Here is a 13,969-nt window from a genome sequence, read left to right on the forward strand (position 1 = left end):
TGGCTGTGCTGTACACAAGCCATCCAGAGCAGTGTGCCCGAGCTGACAGGGAGGAGAACTGTTAGTAAACAAAACAGTTCTCCTCCTCCCCGTCAGAGATGCTTGGTAATCACCGGGCGCCAGTGGGTAATCACCGACCGGGACCCGGTGATTGGCAGCCGCGCATGCACCTCCTACCTGGAAATGCAAAATCACATGTATACATATGTGATTTTGCGCACCCGTGCTGCCCTGTATTTCTGCTATAGGACAGTCGGGAAGCAGTTAAACAAATGTTAAACGTACATTGATGGGATAGTGATTCAGTGCAGTGTTGTTTTGGTAAATAAAGGGCTTAAAACTTAGAAGGGCAGAATTGTATTATGCAGTATTCATTTATTTCTTCCCTATTAGTAACAAACACTTTGCTGTGTTCACAGGCTTTGTAGCAGTAGTTAACAAATTAGTAAGTGCTCGCTTTGCTCAGCTTGTGTCAGCAGCAGAGAGTCTTGTGCCAACCCTTCCATGGCCATCTTCATATGAGAAGGATGTTTTCCTCCGTCCAGACTTCACCTCCTTGGACGTTGTAACTTTCAGTGGAAGTGGCATCCCAGCTGGAATCAATATACCAAATTGTGAGTTGCTAAACCTCTGTTAACAGTATGTGCTTTGTTTAGTCCACAAAGCAGTGTATGGTGAACAAAAGATGGACAAAAATTGATAATTTTCAGAGTTGAGAACCTGCTTTTGTGGCATTTTTTCACCCCTACTTTTCAACTCAAATTAAAAGGTAAGTTCCCCTTTCTGAGCATGTTACACTTATATTTGGGGTGTAACATGTAACAGAATCGGCATCCTCACCCCCATCCCCATGACAGCAGTTAGAGGATTGATTCATTGCAACTGTTGTCACAATTTAAAGTGGTATTATACCCAAAACCAAAAGTGTAATATATTGCAGCTTATTAATGTTTAGATGTGGTGGCTGCATTAGTTTTATTTTTTAGGCTTTTTACCAGTTTTTTCCCTTGCTGAGCTAGCCAGCAACACACTTCCTGTATTAGTGATTCCACATAAGGAAAGCAGCATTATCATTCTGGGGGAGGGGAGTACTAGATGTACTAGCAGAATTAGATACACTAACAAATTAAAGCAAAACTCCAGAGAACATTTCATAAGCAGTTACAGCAACTGTTTATTATCCTCTTGGGATAAAGGTTTTGCATAAATAAATACTGATCATTGTATGCACCCCTGTCTGTGATCAATGGTTTTCTCATCTCATACATTCTGATGGAGAGCTTGTTCTTTTGAAAACAGACTTATTGGCTGGATCACCAGACACAGCCACACACTCATTCACAGAGTTCTGTGAATGAATGAACTACAAGTCCTGTCTGCCACCATGGCAGATGGCTTGTAGTTCTCGGTGAACTGCGAGGGCACTAGTGAGCACTATTGTAGTTCTTTGATTTTTCCCAGACTTTATTAACTGTCTGCCCATACTGGAGGTACAGGCAAAGAGCTGCACTGAGAGTCTTCAGGAGCCTGTTACTGCAACCATGATCTGCTGATTGTGGGTGCAGTGTGCTCTGCAGGCTCCTGAGGAAAAAAAATAATAAATGCACATTTTTATATTTGCATACAAAATGCAATTATTATATTTCTTTTTTTTGTGAACTTATGTAACACACAGCCTTCCTTTTTTTTTTCAAGCCCTGAAACATAACATCATGCATAAAATCAGCAGTTAATATCTCTAACATTTAAGTGTGTGAATATAAATAATTTGACATGGTTTGTTTTGTTTTAATGTGCTGAATGCCATGTGTGCTGTTCTTTTTTTGTTTCAGATGATGATATCAGACAGAGTGTTGGATTTAAGAATGTCTCTTTGGGAAATGTTTTGTCAGTTGGATCAGCCACTGAGCGTGAAAAACTGACATTTCTGTCTGAGGAAGACAAGGTGCAGTATACAGACATATTGGGGTTGATTTACTAAAACTGGCGAGTACAAAATCTGGTGCAGCTCTGCACAGAAACCAATAAGCTTCCAGGTTATTTTGTCAAACTTAATTGAACAAGGTGATGGTAAAAGCTGATTGGCTACTATGCACAGCTGCACCAGATTTTGCATACTCCAGTGTTAGTAAATCGACCCCACTGCCTTCAAATGTTTTTATTTGCATGTTAAATGTGTATGTATTTTGTGTCATGGTTATAGGAACACTTTGAAATCACATCAGATCTCAATGGGGAAAAATATCATGATGGATTATGCTGATATGGACTGGGTAATGTGTTAGGAACGTAAGGATGCCCCATCGTTTTATGAAAATTATCAACCTGCTGAGGACTAAATTCAAAAAGACCCTGAAAATCAAAGTGAAAAAATGATGCGGCAGGCTAGTCCATTTTGCAGAAATTTCATTGCAGCAACTCAAAATGGTACTCAGTAGTTTGTATGGCCCCCATGTGTTTGTATGCATGCCTGACATGCTCCTAATGAGACGACGGACGGTGTCCTGAGCTATTTCCTCCCAGTTCTGGACCAGGGCACCACTGAGCTCCTGGACAGTTTGACGTGCAACCTGGCGGCACCAGATGGATCGAAAAAACATGATATCACAGAGGTGTTCTATTGGATTTAGGTCAGGTGAGCGTCGGGGGCCATTCGATGGTATCCATTCCTTCATCCTCCAGGAACTGCCTGCATACTCTAGCCGCATAAGGCCGGGCATTGTCGTGCACCAGGAGGAACACAGGACCCACTGCAACCAGTGTAGGGTTTGACAATGGGTCCAAGGATTTCATCCCGATAGCTAATAGCAGTCAGTGTGCTATTGTCTAGCCTATAGAGGTCTGTGCATCCCTCCATGGATATGCCTCCCCAGACCATCACTGACCGAGCACCAAAACAGTCATGCTGAACGATGTTACAGGCAGCATAGCATTCCCCATGGACCCTCCAGACCCTTTCACATCTGTTACACATGGTCAGGGTGAACCTGCTCTCATCTGTGAAGAGCACAGGGCACCAGTGGCGGATCTGCCAATTCCTAGTGTCTGGCAATGATCAACAGGGCCCACTAGAGGACGTCAGGCCACCCTCATGAAGTCTGTTTCTGATTGTTTGGTCAGAGACATTCACACCAGTGGCCTGCTGAAGGTCATTTTATAGGGCTCTGGCAGTGCTCATCCTGTTCCTCCTTGCACAAAGGAGCAGATACCAGTCCTGCTGCTGTGTTAAGGACCTTCTACGGCCCTGTCCAGCTCTCCTAGAGTAACTGCCTATCTCCTGGAATTTTCTCCATGCTCTTGAGACTGTGCTGGGAGACACAGAAAACCTGGCAATGGCACGTATTAATGTGCCATCCTGGAGGATTTGGATTGCCTGTGTAACCTCTGTAGGGTACAGCTATTGCGTCATGCTACCAGTAGTGACACGGACCCTAGCCAAATGCAAAACTAGTGGAAAAACAGAAAAGATGAGTAGGGAAAAAAATGTCAGTTGCCTCCACTTGTAAAACCATTCCTTTTTTTGGGGTCATCTCATTGTTGCCCATCTAGTGCATCTGTTGTTAATTTCATTAACACCAAAGCAGCTGAAACTGATGAACAACCCTCTCTGCTACTTAACTGACCAGATCTATATCCCAGGAGTTTAATTGACTTGATGCTATACTCTGATTAAAAAGTGTTCCTTCAATTTTTGTGAGCAGTGTATAAAGCAGGGGTCCTCCAAGTTTTTAAACAGGGGGTCGGTTTACTGACCTTCACACTGTTGGAGGGCCGGACTATAGTTTGAAAAAAATATGAACAAATTCTTATGCACACCGCATGTATCTTATTTGTAGTGCAAAAAACAGGAAACAATACAATATTTAAAATGCACTGGGCACCGCAATGCACTGTACTCCGTAACGCACTTGGTACCGCAATGCACCGTACACCGTAGCGCACTTGGGAACGCCATGCACTGTACTCCGTAACGCACTTGGCAACGCAATGCACTGTACACTGTAACGCACTGTACTCTGATGCACTGGAAACCGCAATGCACTGTACTCTGAAACGCACTTGGGACCGCCATGCACTGGACACCAATATGCACTGTACACGAATGCACTGTACACTGTAATGCACTGGGCACCGCAATGCACTGTACTCTGCAACGCACTTGGGACCGCCATGCACTGTACACTCTAACGCACTGTTCTCTGCACTGGAAACCAAAATGCACTGTACACTGTAACGCACTCGGCCATGAGGACTCAGCGAGCAGCCTAGCTACTTTCCGGCCAGCGCCATTTTTTTATTTTTCTGGCTGGCCTGGCGGGCCGGATAAACGTCTTTGGCGTATCTGGCCCGCGGCCCATAGTTTGAGGACCCCGGTATAACAGATACCCAAGAAAGATGGTAGGTGTACCCAGGAAATGTAGACCGATTAGCCAGTTCTCAGTAGAGCCAGGGCACCATGGGGCAGATCAGACCTGGGTGTTGAATCTGCAGAATGGGAACTACTCTGGAGAAATCTGGGAGAGGATGGTCCCTTGTGAGAGCAGGTGACGCAGGATGTCCCAGGGCTTAAAGTAAAAGGGCCAGCTGGTATTCACCAGAGCTGATGGTGCAGATGAACTTTGCTGAATACTGACATTGGCTCACGACCCTCAAGTTCACCCTACTTAATGTGGTATTAGGCCCAAAACCAAAAATATAATATATTGTAGCTTACCAATCATTAGATATTGTGGCTGTATGAGTTTTCTTTTCTTAGGCTTTTTCCCTCTTTTTTTTTTTTTTCACCTGGTGATCCGGCCAGTAACACACCTCCTATATCAGAGTGCCTCCACTCTGGATGAAGGAGCCCAGGGGGCACCTTTTGGACAGCAGCATTGTCAGTCTGTATGGAGGGGAGTGTTAGATGTACTAGCAGATTTAGATACACTAACAAATTGAAGCCAAACTCCAGTTAATACTTTACAACAGTTACAGCAGTTTTTTTCCATTTGGGATAAAGGTTTTACATAAAAGCTGATCATTGCAAGCACCCCTGCTAGTGTTGAATGGTTTGTCTTCTATATGATACATTGCAACTGATATATTCTGCTGGAGAGCTTGTTCTTTTGAAACACAACAGACTTACTGGTTGGATCACCAGATGAAAATAGAAGAAAAAGCCTAAAAAAGAAAATGAATGCAGCCATCACATCTAAGAATTGGTAAGCTGCGCCAGGGACTTGAATACAAGAGGGTATCAGGAAGTAGGTCTGGAGCACGAAGGTAAACTGCAGACAGAACTGTTTGTGGCTATAGAAGGGAAGGTACAGATCAGAGGTCAGGTCCAGCAGCCAACTCTGATAACCAAGAACGAAGATAAGACTCAAGGTAGTGGACTTTGGCTAGCAAGGAACAAAGGCAACGTTCAGGGCAGGTAGCTTTGTGTGAAGTTAAAAAAGTAGGGCTATTATAATATATGAAGTCTGATTGACTGACTATATTTTTTAATTATTTTAATATGTAAACAATGTTTTTATTGATCATATAGTAAATGTGTATGTTAAAGAGAGAACTTTCTGTGGAGGTACATTTAAATTCCCCACTCTGTTTTCACACTCTCATTCTGCAGTGCACTGGGATAGTGACAAAGATTATTTTTTTTTCTTTACAGGATGTTTTCATGAAGTATCGTGGACCATCTTTTGAAGTGCAGGTTGGTCTACATGAATTACTTGGTCATGGCAGTGGGAAGCTTTTTGTTCAGGTATGTGACTATAGGCATATTCCTTATGATCTCACCCACAAATGCTCACCTAGTACATGAAACCTTTTAGCACATTTAATGTTTTATTATCAACATGCCACTTAAAATATTTACTATTTAAATTGGTGTAGGAACTGCTTCAAAATTGTTACACTGTTTCTTTACATTGCACGTGTATTCAAGTATTTAGTGTTATGCCCTGCTTTGGTGAACCTATATACAGTATAAATGTATACCAAATGGAAAGCATATGTTGAGCCATTTTTTTTTAGTTGTGGATAGAATGCTAACCCTTCCTTTTATCTGGAGCTCCACTAAGTAGATTTTTCCCTTACTTCTCTCCTACTGACAACATTTTAGTAAACTGGTAGGGAGTGGAGCTCTAGAACAACAAAACAGAAATAAACATGCTTTTTTTGCTTCATAGTGCATTGAGAGACGCTGGATTGTAGCATTTCTTGAACGTGTGAATTATACTGTTGCCTAGCAAAGGTTTGGACACAGGCAAAAAAACCCTGCATGCAACTGTCATGTCATTCCAAGTATTTTTTTTTTTTTTTTTTTGCTTGAGCCCTAGGTTTGATGTCTTTTCCTCAGCTTTGCTGTACAAAACTCTAATTGTATTTTTTCTGTGATACTTCTCTTCGAACAAGATTAATTTATTTATTTTTTGCATGGATGCATGGATATTTTTTCTTGGGTTACTTTAATCATGCCAGTCTCTTCACAGCAGCTATCCAGACCTGGGGTTGTTTTCCTTTATGAATAAAGTAAAGGAAGGTTATAACCCTTGTCAGATTTTTTTTTTCCCATCTGTGTCCCATTGGGGAGATTTCCTTCACTTCCTGTCCCAAAGCCAAAACGGGAAGTGAGAGGAATTCCCCCCCCCAAAGTGGTTGTTACCAGAGTCACCAGAACTAGTGTCCCTATTGGAAGAGTCTCCCTCTTATTACTGTTCTGGGGGCAACCCAAAAATTTGTGACTTTACTTTCAATGACGATGGTAAACAGAGCACATAGAGAGGGTGGATAACAGGGACATAGATAGCAATAAAAACATGACAGGAGTTCTAATCCCTCACACCACTATTTAAAACTGAATAAAACCGTTTTGCCTTTAGCTATAAATTCACTTTATGAACAAAGCCTTCAAGCTGAAGCACAATGGAATTATCTCAACATAGCTTGGGAACCCCTACTTGCACCCCACTGGACTGGTAATTTGTAGGTTTGTTAGTATGTAACCTTCACTCACTGACTGCATTCTAGCACTTTCCAGGCCACTGTGTATGTTGGCTGTGAGGCGCGCTCTAAAACCTCTGCTTGACTTATGTAGTGAATAAAGCCATGTGGCAGCATTTACAGAGCCACATCCAAATCCCTTTTTACTGTCTATTAGGTTTTCCTTGGAATGTAAGTTTTGGGTACTTACCAGATTTTGAGACAAACAATGTGTCAGCTACAGAGTGCTGTCTAGGTTTAGAACTGTGGCACAGCCCCTGATGTGCCAGGGCTCTAGGAAGTCGCATAGTAATTGGGACAGTTGGACTGAAGCAATGGAAGCTACTTCACAGGTGTCAGTTGCACATTTCTTAAATTTTCCTGCCATCTCCACCTTGGCATGGTGGCAGTTAAGGCTTAGAGAACAAAGTAGTGATGTCATCCACTAGCACTCTCCGTGTTCCTTCTCCCACCTTTGACCCTCTTCCAGCCCTATTCCTTTCTGCAGGGATTTTGTAACTTCCTACATCAACGGGAATTAGATTCCACCACTCCATAACCCTTGTGACACAAGATTCTTCAGTATGTTCTGATAGTCTTTGCTTCCTACTCAAGGCACAGACTATTGGTCCTCTCTGCTGTTTCCTATTTCTTGACTCTATTTAGCAGAATGTCTTTTGATATTTTCACTGAAAAGAGTCTGAGTCCTACCTTGCTTTGGAAGGCTTGCTGGCCATCTCTCCCATTGCTTTTCTAAGAGGATCTCTGCGATTAAATCTGGAAAATCTTCTCTCATATTTACTTCTATACATTGTGGTTCCTCTTTTTAGCTGTAGAATCTAAATTGATCCTTCAGTCCTTCCAGTAAAGTTGTGCATTTCTGCTCAAAGTGGGGACTAGCTCTTCCTTTACCCTGGGAACAATATTCTTCATCTATTTCTATAAAGCAAACCATTTTTCCTTCTTCCTTATGAGATAGCATCCATCCCTAATTTTCCTGTACCACCTTGGAGACTCAGCAGATAGATCTCTATATTACTTGGCTGTACTCTATCCTATATTGCTTATTTGTGAGTTTGTAAGTCTGGAAGCATTCATGGGATCTGATTATGAAAATAGTTTCTCCTCTGGCTCTTTTTCGTGCTATTATTTTATAGTGTTCCTAAGGGGATTCCTACCCGGACTCTTCTGAGGTAGATTTTTCTCCTTTACAAAATTTATTATTTAAAATTTTATACTTGGTCAGACAGATTTATTACTGCTAAAGAATCCCTGCTACAATTTTAGTATGAGTGTGAGTGAGAATTCATTCTCATTCTGCTCTGTTTTTCATTTACTGCTCCCATATCCCATCCCATGCCATCCAAACCTCTAGAAATGTAACTAACTTGTACAAGATTTACTACATCCCTGTGTCCCTCAATGTACTTCAAGATATAGATTGTATGCTGAGTTTTTCTGTCTATATCTTTGTTGTAGATCTTCACGCTTTTGGCTTTACATACACTTTGAAAAGGCTGTTTAGACTACACTAACGCTATACTTTCCTCTTTCAATGTCTGTTTTACTGTTTATGAAAAAACCCAGGCTCTCAAGTTGGAATGCCCGCTCACCTGCGTCCCCAGGCTGGGAAAGGATGGTATCCTCGGCGGATTACTGCATCGACCAAAGATTGTGGCTTTCTGCAAGTGACATCACTAAACTGGGAGGAAGTGGAAGTAGGGCACTGGGCATGATTCGCAAGCTTGGCTGGTAACCATGACAGCACGTTTCGTGCGCATGCGCTTTGTCAAGTCTAGAGAATCAGTGTTTAACAGCTTTATTTGTACAGAATTACCTGGACAGGTGGGCTGGTGTCAACAGGGGAGGAGCTGGAGCGGACATTCCCTTTTCCCAGCACGAATACACTTGCAGAATCTAATATTATATTATCAAAGATGTGTATCAAAGAGTGTATAAAAAAAAATGCACAAAATACATTTGTTCACACAATGTTCTAAAAGATTTAGAGGTGAATAAGAACATTGCTATAAAACAAGCAGATAAGTGTGGGAGCCTTGTTGTTCAAGACAGGGAAGATTATGTGAAGGAATTATTTTGTCTTCTTTTAGACTCCAACACATACAGCAAGTTAAATAAGGACCCGCTACCAACATTCCAGTTGGCATTAAATACACTGGTTGAGTATGCGTGGAGAGGGGGGATGCGGGGCAGGGAGGAGAAACTGTTTCTGATCCCTTCTATGAGCAGCACCCCTTACTTTGATCATCTTCCAAAAGGTCCACAAATCAATAGATAACCCCCCAGGAAGACCTATAGTAGCAAGTACATTGATTTTTTTTTTCTCCAACCGATGATATGCCAACTTCCATCATTCATTAAAGATTCAAGTCACATCATTGACGGTTTAAAACATTACATTTGGGAAGAAGGTTATAATTGGACCTTCCTCCTTAGATGTTTCCTCTTTTGTACACATCCATTCCCCATAAAGGCGGTCTATCGGCACTACAGTACTATCGGTCTACCAGTTCCAACATGAATTCCAGGCAGGCTTAATTCTTAGTAGACAGTACCGAATTTTGTTTGAAATGTATTTGTGCATTTTTTTATACACTCTTTGATACACATCTTTGATAATATAATATTCGATGCTGCAAATGTATTAGTGCTGTGAAAGGGGAATGTCTGCTCCAGGTCCTCCCCTGTTGTCACCAGCCCACTTGTCCAAGTAATTCTATATAAATCTGGTAACCACTAATTCTCTAGACTTGACAAAGCTTCGTGGTTAACAGTCAAACTTGCGATTCATGCCCAGTGCCCTACTTCCGCTTTTTCCCCGGTTGCAGTGACATCACTTTCAGAGTGCTGTAAACCAGTGCTGCCGATGCAGTAATCTACTGAGGACACCATCCCTTCCTGGCCTGGGGACACAGGTGAGCAGGATATTGCAGCTTGACAGCCTGGGTTATTTCCATTGCTTTGGATATAGTTTGGCCATTGAAGTATTTTACTTATCAAAGACATACCTTTATGTGAGGTCCATACTGACTTACAGCCACACTTTACTGTTTATGCAGCATGCAAATTACACCCTGTAACAGTTTGTTCAGTATATTTATATTGAAGAGGCTGGGGGACGGAACTGGCGGGAAATTTGAAAATGACAAAAAATGACATTCACTAAATACACTAAAATCACATAGTAAAACATTACTGCAGCAAACCATTTCACATACATTTTATCCCTAGTGCTTTGTCCTGTGCCCTGCCTGCATTTTTACTGTTCTTTCTGCCTGGAAACTGAGAAACGTCCATGGTGTCCAAAAAGCATTCCTTTTAGGTCAAAATCGGTTTTAGACCAGCTAGAGAACAGCGATAGTAAATTAGAACCACTTGCAGAATTGAGTGATAATGATTCGTGGGGAAATTCATCATCCGACAATGAAAATGATTTTGCGACTTTGCTCAGTGATGTGCAAACTTGGCGCTATATTTCAAATTTCAGTGTTTTTGGTTTGATTATATTATTGAATTAAATTTATTATTATTAGATTATTTTTTTATGATTATTTATTAAATTATAATTTATGATTTTGTGTTTCAAATTTTATCATACCCGGGATGTTTACTAGACTCTTGTTCGGACAGATTTCAGTGAGTTATTAGTAAAAATTACAGGCCTGCAATAAAAAAAAAAAACATATTTCCGTGCAAAAAAATTTACCACTTTGAGCACAGAAATATGGACATAATCAGACCGCTAGGGAGGTTAATACATCCTTCACTGCTCTTCCCTAGAAATTTTTACCTTAAGCCCAGGCTCACACAATGCGGTGTTGGACACCGCATGTAATTCACACAGGAATCGCACCGCATTCACTGTGTGAATTACATGCAAATGTCTGCACGGTGGGATTTGAACCATACACTTTGTATGGTTCAAATCGCATCGCATCTGCACCAAAAAGGTGCAGGACCCTTTTTTTAAATCTACACCCAATGGCAATCGCATTGCGTTTTGCGTTCTGTTTCAGGGTGTCATTAATTTATCATTGACAACCGCACCAGATCGAATGAACGTGATGCGATTGCATTGTGGTGCGGGAAACGCACAGGATTTGAAGTGTTTCCTGCACTGCATTGGTGTGAACCGGGTCTGATGCAGAACTAAACCCATCAATTTAACGGTTTCAAAAAACAGTTACGTTCACACAATGTTAGCAGTTCTGGATCAAACAGAGGCTAAGATGGTAGCTTCCTTGGCTGAAAAGGATAGGAGGGTTTAGTTCCACCTTTTGAACATGTTACATGTTCCACCCGTTTTTAGGGTGGAACATGCAACATGTTCCCATTGTCGCAGCCGCCCCCCTCCTCCCTCTGACAGTACGGGAAGAAGTTTCCCCGTACTATCTGTCAAATGAAAACTGCGCGGCCATGCAGGGCTCTGCCCACAGGGCCACGTCATTCACGGACTTCCGTGAATGAATGAACTGCAAGTCCCGACAGCCTTAGTGGCTGTGGGCTTGTAGTTTTCAGTGAACTACCATGGCTCTGTGGAGCGCTGTGGTAGTTAATTGAAGCTTCCTGTCATAATATCTGCTTTCTCGTACATTCCGTATGACAAGCAGGTATTCTGACAGGTCTGCAGGAGACCTGCATGGCATCAGCGATCTACTGACCGCTGGTGCAATGCTTTCCAGACTTCTGTAGACAAATAAAAAATGCACATTTTTTTACCTGCAAAAAATGTGCATTTAGTGTTTTTTGTCTAAAAGGTGAAATTATCCTTTAAAACCTACTGCCATGTGTACTCTCACTTTAAATAGTTTTTTCGGGCCAGGCTGTCGGCATTTAAGTATGCAGCTCTATGTTTCAGCAGTGGTACAGGAACATCTTTCTGATGCCAGAGGAAAACGGAGCTCCTCAAGGCTTCCTCTAACTGGCTGAGGTGATGAGCATCATCCCCCTGCCTCTCCACCTCAGCCAACCAGAGGAAGCTTTGTATTCACTGATAAAAATACAAGGCTTCCTGTGAATGGCTGAGCAGTCTGAGTGATTTGATTTTGATCCAGGAGCAGAGAAGTTGTCTGGCACACAGACATCGCATACTGTAGTTTATACAGTGCTGACTACCACTAGTGTGGTCCAAAAGAACAATTTTGAAAGTTAAAAGTAAAAAAAGATTTGGGCTTTCAGACCTGAACCCTAGGGTTACTCTGAAGGTTGCTAGGGGTTCCTTCAGCAATGGGCAATTTCCTACTCGATAAGTAACTACTGACACCAATAAGTGTTTTTATCTATCTGTAAAGGGGCACACTAATGGAAGGAGCAATCTTCTCAATCACCACCAGTATCATGTGGACAATCTCTCACTGATTCTTCCACTGACCACCAATGTATAGAGGTTCTTCTCTCAATAATCACTAGTCTTGAAAAGGTCCTTCTTCATTGACCACTAATATTTCTATGAACAGTGGCACTACATTGACTACTAATGTAAGGGGCCATTTCACTGACCACAAATGTAAAGGAGTACATTTACATTGGTCATCATAGTAAGTGAACATTTCTCTACCGACCACCAATGTGAACAAACACTACAATTTTCTGGCTGTTCTGTGTTAAGTTTACATAAACTACAGTAGAGCCCCAATTGTCAGAAATAATGGTTCACTACTACAGAAAAACCTTGTCTTTTTATCTGCATAATTTATGGGGGAGTCATTCTGTAATCCACAAAGAGAGCTGCTATTAATTCTAATAATGAGTCTGCACAGGCAAGGAACGCAAAAAGTTATCAGTTAAGATTTATAGCTAAATCAACAGCTCTTTTTTGCACTTATTGTACAGATAACAAAACACTTTCATTAGTATATTTATTAGACCAAAAGGGAACAATCACAATTCATTGTTGGGCTTCATATTCACTTCACCTTGCTCATGTTATAGGTAAATTGTTTTGCAGGATGAGAAAGGAGGATTCAACTTTGATAATGACAGTGTTATCAACCCAGAAACTGGGGAATCGGTGAGTATAAAGTTGTGAGACAAATGTTTTTCATAAATTTGGAAAGCGGTTATAATTTAGTTTGTGTGAATGTTAAAGCTGAACTCCAACCTTGCCCTTTGCCTTGCACATTTTTACAGGCTCCTCTCCTGTACTGAAATTGCTTACTGTGATTTCACTGCACACTGTGGATTTTCTCACAGTGTGCATTAGACGTTGCATAGGTCCACCTCGTTTATAGGCTGGCAGACATCCAGCAATGTCTAGCTCTTTTCTCCCCAGCCTTACTGTCCCTGGTTCGGGACATTCAATGGATTTTAGTTATTTCAGTCATGAAGGCTTTGTGTAAAATATGGGTGGTATCTAGAGCAGAATGCATACAAATAAATTCTACCTAGGAATATCCACCAATCAGGATTGACATCTACCCATCAAGGCTTTTTCATATTTGTATAATTTCTCTCAACTCACTGTTTGCATCAGGGCTCAGAGCTTTTGAAAGCTCTTGAAAGGTGTACCAAGGAAGAATGCTGTGATGTTTTCAGGAAGCTATTTACAGCCTCCCCACCCAGTGCAGCAAAGATCTGCCTGCATTGCACCGGGAACCACAAAGATCCATTGATGATGACACTAGGTCGATAATAAGATATGTTTTATTCAAAACTTTAAATAGCAAATTAGTATGTTGGTGGTGGTGGAACCAGAGAAAGCAAATTATCAGAATAAGTATCAGCTTTATTGGTAGGGGGAAGATATACCTGGTAAGAGAAATAAGTAAAAATGTGTGCTTTTCTAGATTAAATACTGTAGTGTATTTTGTTTTTGTGCTGCCCTAGGCAACACTAAAATCAGCCCCCTCAATCTAAAAAAAAAAAAAAAAAAAAAAGAGGGACATTCCTCCAGCACTCACCTCCGGGATGAAAGCAGTCGGCCATCCCCAGAGACATGGTCAGCAAAGCCCAGTATTGTCCTTGTGTGGGAAACGAGAGTCGGCCT

The 13,969-nt window shown here is 41.6% G+C and overlaps 1 protein-coding gene across 2 annotated transcripts in view; it reads left to right on the top strand.

The window, feature by feature from the left end:
• The window catches only part of DPP3 (dipeptidyl peptidase 3), a 112,771-nt gene that overhangs the window by 46,295 nt on the left and 52,507 nt on the right, over window positions 1–13,969 (top strand). For both annotated transcript variants that reach the window (XM_089658077.1, XM_089658078.1), the window contains exons 10-13: window positions 420–614; window positions 1,833–1,945; window positions 5,651–5,743; window positions 12,932–12,994. In XM_089658077.1, the coding sequence (XP_089514203.1) occupies window positions 420–614; window positions 1,833–1,945; window positions 5,651–5,743; window positions 12,932–12,994 (464 nt within the window). The remainder of the gene's footprint in view (window positions 1–419; window positions 615–1,832; window positions 1,946–5,650; window positions 5,744–12,931; window positions 12,995–13,969) is intronic.

This window comes from Staurois parvus, unplaced genomic scaffold, assembly GCF_062004578.1.
Source record: "Staurois parvus isolate SC_StPar_1 unplaced genomic scaffold, SC_StPar_1.0 ptg001051l, whole genome shotgun sequence".
NCBI classification, from domain to species: Eukaryota; Metazoa; Chordata; class Amphibia; order Anura; family Ranidae; genus Staurois; species Staurois parvus.